General features: G+C 33.9%; 3 protein-coding genes across 5 annotated transcripts; 2 read left to right on the forward strand and 1 right to left on the reverse strand.

Annotated features, from left to right (window-relative positions):
- Positions 1 to 103: 103 nt before the first annotated feature.
- On the forward strand, positions 104 to 4,252 carry LOC25499635 (AP-3 complex subunit mu). 3 transcript variants are annotated; one of them, XM_024771162.2, is made up of 8 exons: positions 104 to 253; positions 647 to 732; positions 832 to 1,030; positions 1,103 to 1,192; positions 1,744 to 1,991; positions 3,048 to 3,257; positions 3,405 to 3,612; positions 3,753 to 4,234. In XM_024771162.2, the coding sequence occupies exons 2-8, from the start codon at positions 698 to 700 to the stop codon at positions 3,996 to 3,998; spliced, it is 1,236 nt and encodes a 411-aa protein (XP_024626930.1). In that variant the 5' UTR covers positions 104 to 253; positions 647 to 697; the 3' UTR covers positions 3,999 to 4,234. The 3 variants fall into 3 exon arrangements, with proteins under 3 accessions (XP_024626930.1, XP_039683577.1, XP_013450438.1); XM_039827643.1 differs by lacking the exon at positions 104 to 253 and having other exon boundaries at positions 522 to 732; positions 3,183 to 3,257; positions 3,753 to 4,252; XM_013594984.3 differs by lacking the exon at positions 104 to 253 and having other exon boundaries at positions 530 to 732.
- A 153-nt stretch (positions 4,253 to 4,405) lies between these two features.
- LOC25499636 (psbP domain-containing protein 1, chloroplastic) lies at positions 4,406 to 5,763 on the reverse strand. The gene is made up of 3 exons (XM_013594986.3): positions 5,606 to 5,763; positions 5,087 to 5,518; positions 4,406 to 4,911 (listed from the first exon to the last, which is right to left on the reverse strand). The coding sequence occupies exons 1-3, from the start codon at positions 5,702 to 5,704 to the stop codon at positions 4,690 to 4,692; spliced, it is 753 nt and encodes a 250-aa protein (XP_013450440.1). The 5' UTR covers positions 5,705 to 5,763; the 3' UTR covers positions 4,406 to 4,689.
- Positions 5,764 to 7,440: 1,677 nt separating this feature from the next.
- Positions 7,441 to 10,380, forward strand: LOC25499637 (alkaline/neutral invertase A, mitochondrial). The gene is made up of 5 exons (XM_013594987.3): positions 7,441 to 8,255; positions 8,473 to 8,632; positions 8,797 to 9,502; positions 9,658 to 9,706; positions 9,834 to 10,380. Exons 1-5 carry the CDS (start codon positions 7,557 to 7,559, stop codon positions 10,158 to 10,160), a joined length of 1,941 nt encoding a protein of 646 aa, XP_013450441.2. The 5' UTR covers positions 7,441 to 7,556; the 3' UTR covers positions 10,161 to 10,380.
- The last annotated feature ends 376 nt before the right edge of the window (positions 10,381 to 10,756 follow it).

Here is a 10,756-nt window from a genome sequence, read left to right on the forward strand (position 1 = left end):
AGTTAGAGGACTTAAATTGTGTTAAATAAATTTTGAATTTTGAACTTATGGAGAGAAAGCTTTAGAGGATAACAAATATGTTCAATAGAGGATTCAAGACTTGGCCTTCATTAAGATTACTTCAAGTGGATAAAAGTATTGGTCATAAGAGGGTGAGCTACCAGAGAGGGATGTATGATATTCCATCATAGGATGAAGAATAGTTGAAATATCGTGGAGAGAATCAACCAAAAATTTCTCTAGCATTATTGCGGTAATGTCTATTATGTTTGAGGATGGATTCCTCTCCATGTCTTCCTCTAGAAATACGTAACGGACAACAAATAACAAGACTCGGTGAAAGATCATGCTAAAGAAAGACTTTTTGAAATGCCATTGAAAATTGAGAAGAAATGAAATTAAATATGTTATATTTTCTCTTTATCTCATTTTATAGTATTTCTAGTATAGATCTACTCAATATATGATCTTTAGTATCTATTTAGTCTTATGAAAAATACCTTATGTAAATAAATAAATTTTTATATTAACTCATAAGTTCTAACTTAACAATCCAAACGGATCCTAGTATCAATTAGAATACTTACAAAAGAATAGAGTTTTTTTTGTTGAATTAACTTTTTCTTTTTTGTTCAATGGTGTGAAGTGATGGAAATAGTTGGAGTCGAATGATAAAGTAATAATTTTTGAGTCAGAGATGTTGCAGTGCATTTTTCTTCTCTCCGATTCCGGGTGAGTTCAGTTAACCCTTCTTCGCTTCAATTCCCAATTTTCAATTTAATCAATTTTCGATCTTGATTTGATTGATTGATTCATTCATTCATTCTACAGAGAGGTAATTCTAGAGAAACAACTCACTGGTCACCGTGTTGATCGCTCCATTTGTAACTGGTTTTGGGATCAACCTCATTCCTTCAAGCAACAACCCGTTATTGCTTCACCAACACATTATCTTTTCCAAGTTTTTCGTGATGGAATCACTTTTTTGGCATGTACTCAAGTTGAAATGCCACCTTTGATGGCCATTGAGGTAATAATTATGCGATTATTTGCAATTCATATGAATCAATGTTATGTTTTTCCTTTAACCATTCATTTTTAGTTCCTTTGTAGGGTAGCTGATGTAATCAATGATTATCTTGGCGGATTGAATGAAGATTCCATCAAAGACAACTTTGTTATTGTCTATGAGGTGAGGCTATTTCTATTCTATGCAAGTGATTGTATGTAACAATTGGGTTGGTTGGTGTCAGACATCGATATGTGTCGATGCAATAGTCACTTGTACTGAAAGTTCAAGAAAGACAGTTAAAGAATTACAACTGGAGAATTCTATCACTAAGTTTTTCCGTCAATATTCTCTGATTTATCTGATTGCTATGTGCTTTCATATAGCACTTGTCGCAACAGAATTTGGCCAGCTCATCATAGGAGGCCAAATCTAATAACAGAATTGTTAAAGAGAAAAAACCGAAGAAATGATGAAAACAGTTTAATTGTAGTTCAACGAGTCTTGTAGTCATTGTGCCATTTGGGCTTGACTTTGTTTCTTTTGGATTTATCGTAAAATCTTCAATCTGAAGTTTTGATGCTACACACCTTTCTTCTACTTTTGACTCTTTGCCCTTGTAATGTTTGCTCCGAAAATGTTGCCTGAGTGCTGTCAGGCTTTTTTAAACCCTACTTTGATTTGTTGTTTTGTTTAGGTGTGATATTAATCTGTTTTTTTTTTTGTTAATGTAGCTGTTGGATGAGATGATAGACAATGGCTTTCCACTAACTACAGAACCTAATATCCTGCAAGAGATGATAGCTCCGCCAAATATTGTTAGCAAAGTCTTGAGTGTTGTGACTGGCAACAGCTCGAATGTAAGCGACACGCTTCCAGGCAGTACAGCATCTTGTGTTCCCTGGAGAACAGCTGATCCAAAGTATGCCAATAATGAAGTTTATGTAGATCTTGTAGAACAAATGGATGCAACAATAAACAGGTATATAAGCTCAAATATGTCTGTTCTTATCTCTCACTTCTTAACTTTGATAATTTTATGGATGATTCATTTATTTTTAAATCATGGTCTTATTTTTAAAAATATCTGGTGAAACTTTTAAAGTTAAAAACTTCAAATTTAGAATCTAAGACAACATGCGACAGAAATAGATAATGTGTTGGACTTCGGTTCCTTTTCAAGGAGGCATTATTATAAATCCTACCTATGTTAGTCCTTCTATGCATAGCTGGTCCCAAGCTCGGATATAAGGAGATAGTTGTGTTAGGGAGTCGACACCCAGCGTAAAACTTAGTCAAGTCCTTACGGCATGAATCAAATACGTAAAGCCGACCCTACTTAGTCGGATAAAGCTTTGTTGTTGTTGTTGTCGTAAAGTTGAAAACTATTTCTCTGATTGGTTACTGTATAACCTATTGGTATTTTTGCACCTCTAATCTGGGTTGGCACTAACTCAATCTTATTCTTACTGGATTGAAGTTCCTTATGTCACTCCTTAACTTGCAAACACAATATTCCTTGAAAGATAGCAATGACTAAGCATATGCAGATGTAGCTCTGTTAAGCTAAGTCTTATACACATTAAATTTACAATAAAGCATCTTAGGCAAAGTTGTAGCCAGCTGAAATCATTCATATATATGTCATTTTGTTTGATAAATGGCAAGGTACACAGTAGAGAAGTGCCAATCAAAGAGTTGGGGGATAACTAAAATTGACACTGACTTTTTTAATTAATGTTTTTTAATTAACTCAACTTCATTTCTAGCAAAGGAAAGAGTTGAAGAAACCGTGATATTTGGTTTCTTTTCTTTCATCTCTCTTTTGTTTTTTCTATTTTTCCTTCTATGCATTTTGCTGGCTTATTGAACAGGATATTACTGATTTTTCAAAGCTTGAACTTGTGAAACCTTATATTGGCTGAACTTTTTTGAAGGATTGTCTTGACCCTTAAGACTTTGCCTTAGTAGTTTGTATTTATGCACCATTTCTTTAAACTTCTTTTATACTTGGTGCTAAAAAATTTGGTTCATTCAGGGATGGTACTCTGGTGAAGTGTGAGATTAATGGTGAGGTTCAAGTAAATTCCCACATCACTGGTCTACCTGATTTAACTCTTTCATTTACGAATCCTTCGATCCTTGATGATGTGAGGTTCCATCCTTGTGTTAGATTTCGGCCTTGGGAATCCAATCAAATTCTTTCATTTGTGCCTCCTGATGGACAATTTAAGCTAATGAATTACAGGTATTGTGTCCAGCTATATTTGATGTCCTAATTAGGATTTGAAACCGTTATTTGGGAAGTCATATTGTATCTGTGAGTGTTAAAATCTGTTTCATGGTATTCCCAAATTTTTATTTTCTTAAAATTCTGGGCATTTCACTTTTTCAGAGTTAGAAAATTGAAGAGCACCCCAATATATGTAAAGCCACAGTTGACTTCAGATGGTGGGACATGCCGTCTTAATGTAATGGTTGGCATGAGAAATGATCCTGGAAAGACAGTTGATTCCGTTAACGTTCAGTTTCAGCTTCCTCCTTGCATCTTATCAGCTGATCTGACTTCAACTCATGGAACAGTTAACATTCTTTCTAACAAGGTACTTGCTTAATAAACAGCAATATCTCTGCTTGTAATTTTATCTGTTGTTGAAACCATTAAGTCTAAATAGTCAGATGAAATTCTTTGTTCTGTTTTCACAATGTAATTTGAAGCTTCCTTTACATCTTGATCTATCAGACATGCACTTGGTCCATTGGTCGGATCCCAAAGGATAAAGCCCCTTCAATGTCTGGAACATTAGTGCTTGAGACTGGAATGGAACGCCTTCATGTCTTTCCCACCTTTCAAGTGGATTTTAGGATCATGGGTGTCGCCCTCTCTGGTCTGAAAATAGACAAACTGGATCTGAAGACTGTACCCTACCGTTTCTACAAAGGTTTTCGAGCTCTTACCCGAGCAGGTGAATTTGAAGTCAGGTCATAATTTTGCATTACCATTAAGTCATCTGAAACTTGTCTTGATTCTGTACATGAGATTTGGTTGCATGTACATGGCTGGTTCAATTTATCATGTAAGTTGATGTATTTTTATCCTGGTTTCAAAGTACTTTAGTAGTGTGTGAAACGGTTTTCCGAGAGTCTTGCCACTTGTATTTTGAATCTAAAATGTTTCCATTAAATATTGGTATTAGTGAGAAAGAACAATTTTTTGGCTTCAAATGCAAGTTAAATTTTAGACATTAAACACCATCAGTTGTGGGTATGCAGAACTTCGATTGTTGGGACTCCAAGTGGGTCAAAGATCATATGAATACGGATGAATTCACACGATGTTTATATTTGGTACATAAAAGCAAATAAGCAATTGATTAAAGCTGAAAAGAGACAATCTAATGAAAAATGAGCTTCTATAATGACCATCGCATATTAATCTTATAAGTTGTTGGGCTTATAACAAAACTGGTCAAGAATAGAAGGTGAATGAATGAATCATCATTTTCATCACCGTCTCAATTCAAACTTTGCTGCATTTGTACAGTTAGTCAAGCTGGACTTCAACTGCTACCATCATTAACAACAGTAATTGACTTGAGATTATTGCAACAAACTCAACCGACTAAAGAAAAAAAAAAAACAGACAAGGACACACCCTTTTGATTTACAACATTCTAGTTCTAACGAACAACCTTATTCGCTCGGAACGAGGCCATGACTTGACGAAGTTCACTTTCCTCTTCCAAAAACACATTTTCTGGCACTTGTAATCTCAACTCATAGAGTTGATTGTTTTCAACTCCTAGAACAGACAGGTACCTCCGATCCCATTCCAAACGCACCACCCTGTCTTGTGGCATAACAGCAAGCTCGTTGTTACTGGCATATGACTTTATGTTCGCCTAGCAACACAACACAGTCAATTAATCATTTAATGTCATTTTGCAACTAGTAGTGTTAAACTACAATGTATGATTCCATTACCATAAGTTTTGTAAAGATTAACTTAAGATCGTATCACAATGCATGGCTAAACATAATTAATCACACAATTTTTTGTGATAAATGTAAACCAACCTCAACTTGATAGTACAATTTGCCATCATCAGCAATTCTCTGAGAAGTGGAGAGAATATTAGATTCACGTTTAACACCAAGTCTAGTGGACATAAACTCAGTAAGATACTGATCAAGAACTTTCTTTCCAGCTTGTTGAGGCGAACCCAAGTCTTGAACAGTCTTGAATTTTGAGGAAGAAGGCGAAGAAACTTCAACAGATATATTTTCATCAAGAATATAAGGATCCCTGAAGAAAATATCAGCACCAGCACCTCGTACTTGAATCCAATTTGATGGATAGTTAAATGAATAACCATCAAATGTATCAACATATTCACGAAACACACGAGGTTGTTGTGCTAATGCTGTACCAATGTCGGAGAGAATGTATGTTGATGATAAGATTAATGATATTGCTTTTCTTCTAGGAACTGCAAAAGCTGCTTTTAGCTAGCAGAGAGAAAAATCAAAGATATAGTAAATAAAATAAAATAAAATAATTGTGAGAAAGGAGAAAGCTTATGAAATGGAATTTACCGAATTGGGTGTGGAAGAAATGGAGCAGCGAGGGGAATGGAAGTGAAATGATGACATGGGTCGGGTAAGAAAACCCGTTGTTGTCATTGTATTGGCCATTGCAATGCGACTAACACAGCAAAGGCAAATGGATTAGATAGAGAATAGAAGGAACAAGAACAAGAGGAGGAGCACCAACTATGCGATTCTTTTCCCTTTCTAAATTACATTTTTACCCCTTCTTAAATTAATTCAATTTCTCTATTCTTTTTTTTTTTTTAGGAGAATTTCTCTCTAAACAAACTTTATAATAAAAAAATGTAGAAATACTTTGATAACTTTAGTCTCGTGTGAATCAACTTAGATTTTAATAAATTTATCAATTAACATTCATTACTATTAATTTTTTTTATATTCGACCTGGTTAGTAAGTTTAAAAGTGGTGGATTGTCAACTCAAAAGCAATAAAAACATTCTTAAGTGGAAGAAGGTAGTTACATCAAATAGCATTACAATTGTTTTCTATTTTTTATTATTAATTTGATGTGGAAATCATGATTGTTTCAATGAATGTTTATTCAAAGTTGCTATGAACCGAATCTACTGCATTTAGTTAGTTTTGAGTGTGTTTGGATAGAAGAATGTTTGGTGGAATTTAAATGTTTTTAGGTGAATTTTATTGTTTGGATGATAATTTTGAGAATTTTTAAAATGATGAAAATTTATGAAATATTTTGTTCAAGTTAAATTTAAAGAATTTCAAACGACAACTAAAAACTAAGAATTTCAAATTTATTCATTCTTATAATTTTTCAAAGTTTGCATTTTGGTTCTCATATTTTCCAAAATTTTCAAATTGATCCCAATAAATATCAAAAAATTGCAAATTGACCCCTCAAAATTTTGAAAATTGACCCTTAATTTAAATTTTCAAATTTGGTAAAAAAAATAATTTATAAAAGTTTCCCAAAAATAATGACAATGAAATTTTAATTTTTTTTATGTCTGGTAGCCTAGTGGCTAGATTCACACACATTATGTGTGAAAAAGTGAGGAATTCGGGGTTCGAACCCCGACCCATGTACATAATATCCACTGTAGCTACCAACTGAGCTACACTTACGGGACTAACAATGAAATTTTTATAACTTTATCCGAACGTTAGAAATCAAGTCAATTTAATTAAATTATTTAAATTGCTTAAAATTTTAAATTCTTTAAAATTTGTCAATTGGTTTAAAATATATACTCCTTCCGATGTCAATTATAAAAAAATTTGACTTTTTTGTGTTTATTTAATTAATGATGTATGTGATTCATAATATGAACAACATACATCACTAATTAAATGAATTTAAAAAGTTAAATTTGTTTATAATTGACAACGGAGAGAATAAACTTACGATTTTAGTGTTCGTTGGAAATGATAACTAAACTGCATCAGATTCATGAATATGTATTGTTGGTGTAAAAAGTTATTTCCATTTACATTCAAGCATAACTCTTTATTTTTTTTCAGGAAGCGTAACTCTTTAATTTTTCAAACAATGACGGGTACATAAAATCTTTTATTACGTTGGGGAATTGTATTTGTTTATATGTAAAACAATTTTACCATGAAAGTGTAGTGTAGATCCTTTAATCTCAAGTTTGAGTATAAGTATTAGATCCGAATGATTCACCACAAAATCTAAAATAAGTTGTTTGCCAAATGGGCAAAAAAAAGAAGAAATTTGAACAGTAGGGATTATGCGGCGAGAAATAGAATCTTGGCCCTCAATGTAAACATTTTCTCTTCCTATACTTATCCATTGACATTTTGTTCTACCTCACATAACAATTGACTATTCTTTTTGTTTTCCAAAATTCGAAACATCATTTCTTGAACATCCTTGGTAGTTGGTAGATATCAACCACCACTCACTTCTCACATTTGGTTCTTGGATAATAATAATATTGCAGTTTTTCAGTTATGACCGCTATCAACCTTATTTGTAATTGTACCATGAAACCATTCTCTAGGTTTCTCGTAATTTGTAGAAATAATTCATCTTTTCTCACAAGATGTCATCATTCTCGTACAATGTCTACATCTATCTCTAATAATCCTCTTTTGCTCAATCTTGATCACAAAACCAAGCACCACCCTTCTTCTATATTGAAGTTTGGACGCATAATGAACGGTTTTCAAAAAGTTTTGCGGTCACCCTCTTGGAGTTTTTGCCATTCAAGAGCGTTTCTTGGTTTAAAAGCAACAAAAACAGAATGCATATCTTCTATTGGTGGAGTATCCTTCAAGGCACGTGAATTCTCAAACTCTTTTGAGACCACACGTGTCTTAAGAATTGACAAAGATGATAACAAGGGTGGAGGGGATGAGGAAGATTTGAAGGAGAAGAATTGTGATAGTTTGAAGAATGTAATTGTGGCAAAGAATGGTGATGAGGAAGAGACAGATGTGGAGAAAGATGCATGGAAGTTATTGCAGAAAGCGCTTGTTACATATTGTGATACACCTGTTGGAACTGTTGCGGCAAATGATGATTCGGGGTCACCCTTGAATTATGATCAGGTCTTTATTCGAGATTTCGTCCCTTCTGCTCTTGCTTTCTTGCTTAAAGGAGAACATGAGATTGTCAAGAACTTTCTCCTTCACACCTTGCAACTCCAGGTAATAATTATCTTCGGTGTCTTTTTTGTGTGTATATTTTGTTAATTTGTTATTTCTTGTTAAATAATGGTCATGGATATGTCAAAAATATATTGTCCTTGCTCATATTAAACTATGTACAAACATATGTTACTTATGTATGGTTTATTCGTTAATATATTGTAACATGATACAAGGATATATGATATAACTTTTCTTCTCTTTTCTATTTTAATAGAGTTGGGAGAAGACAGTGGACTGCTATAGCCCAGGACAAGGCTTGATGCCTGCAAGTTTCAAAGTTAAAACTATGGAATTTGATGACAAAAAGACGGAAGAAGTTTTAGATCCTGATTTTGGGGAATCGGCTATTGGTCGCGTTGCTCCTGTAGATTCAGGTTAGTGGCATTCTTTCTGCGACAATTTTTTTTTGTTGTAATTGTGACATTTATTATAGGACAGAGGGAGTAATAATTATGTAACAGAGAAGTCATTTCCATAATCTATGTTGATCATTGACTTCATAAGATGATTTTTTTTTCTATGGTTGGTTCCTTGATAGGATTGTGGTGGATCATTCTGCTTAGAGCTTATGGGAAACTCACTGGTGACTACAGCTTGCAAGAAAAGTTGGAAGTGCAAACAGGCTTACGAATGATCCTTAACCTATGTTTATCAGATGGATTTGATATGTTTCCGTCTTTGTTAGTAACTGATGGATCCTGCATGATAGATAGAAGGATGGGTATTCATGGCCATCCTCTTGAGATTCAAGCATTATTTTACTCGGCTCTACGCTCGGCACGTGAAATGGTTGTCAAGAACGATGAATCTAAGAGCCTAGTCGGAGAAATTAACAACAGACTAAGTGCATTGTCCTTCCATATTAGAGAGTATTATTGGTTGGATATGAGAAAAGTGAATGAAATATACAGGTATAAAACAGAAGAGTACTCTTTAGATGCAACTAACAAGTTCAACATCTATCCGGAACAAATTCCAATGTGGTTAATGGATTGGATTCCAGAAGAAGGTGGTTATTTGATAGGAAATTTACAACCAGCTCACATGGATTTCAGGTTTTTCATGCTTGGAAATCTTTGGTCTATTGTTTCATCTTTAGGTACACCAAGACAGAACAAGTCTGTTTTGAATCTAATAGAATCAAAATGGGACGATCTTGTTGGTCAAATGCCTCTTAAGATATGCTATCCTGCTCTGGAGCATGATGAATGGCGTTTAGTTACCGGCAGCGACCCTAAGAATACGTATACATTAATTCTTCCTTTCACTTTTCCTTCTGTTTTGTAATGATAAGTTAGTTCCAATATAAAATTTTAATAATTTTCGCAGTTAACTGATTCTCTGGTATTGAATGGTGAACATATTTAACTGAAACTATATATATGCCTATCTTGTGCAGCCCTTGGTCGTATCACAACGGTGGATCTTGGCCTACCCTTCTGTGGCAGGTAATTATGAATGAGTTTCTTTTTCATGTACTGTCAGCACATAACAACTAGTCATGTGTCTGATTTTAGAAGTGGTTATAATAAGAGTGAAACATTTCTAATGATGTGACGATTATGATTAACTCAGTTTACGTTGGCATGCATCAAAATGGGAAGAACGGATCTAGCTGAGAAGGCTGTTGGTTTGGCTGAGAAAAGGCTTCCATTTGATTCTTGGCCAGAATATTATGACACCAAAACAGGAAGATTTATTGGAAAACAAGCCCGACTTTTTCAAACATGGACATTAGCTGGGTTCCTTGCATCTAAGATGCTTCTGAAAAAACCTGAAATAGCAACTTTGTTATGCTGGGATGAAGATCTTGAAATTCTTGAAACATGTGTTTGTGTGCTTAATAAGAGTGGCAGGACAAAATGCTCCCGTCGTGTTGCAAAGTCACACATTTTAGTGTGATGATTCTTAGAGACTCTCTCAATTGTACAGTCTAACTAGTTTAGTGTATATTCATGTATATGTTTGATAGGATCCATTAATATCATCCACACTATTGTGACTATGATGACTGAAGCTTCATTTTTTTAGGAAAGGGAAGTTCATATAGTCATTTTATCTGTAAATTTATAGATACATGTACATATTGATTTTTCACATTATACAATCCTTCTCTGGAGATTTTTTCAGCTGTGTCAATGTACCATTATTTGTGTTTACAACTTTACTTTTCTCGCGACTCATGTTGAGATGAGATCATTGTTTAGTTATCTATACTATCTGTAATCATAATAAAATCTTTTAGCAGCTAATTATGTTTTCAAGAAATTATGGATATCTCAAACCATGAGAGCACAGGTATGAGATAACCAACAAGCACATATAGAATACTTCTTCATAGAGTAAGGACTAAGGAGGAGTCAAAGGAAAGGGCTATTCCCACTCCTGGTTTTATTGAATAAATACTCAATTTCTTCCTGAAGTTGCAATTTTTAATCAACACAATCCTCCATATTACTGATATTTGAAATTGAATAATATCAATAAATTCGTCCTTC

Source organism: Medicago truncatula, chromosome 7 (genome assembly GCF_003473485.1).
Source record: "Medicago truncatula cultivar Jemalong A17 chromosome 7, MtrunA17r5.0-ANR, whole genome shotgun sequence".
NCBI classification, from domain to species: Eukaryota; Viridiplantae; Streptophyta; class Magnoliopsida; order Fabales; family Fabaceae; genus Medicago; species Medicago truncatula.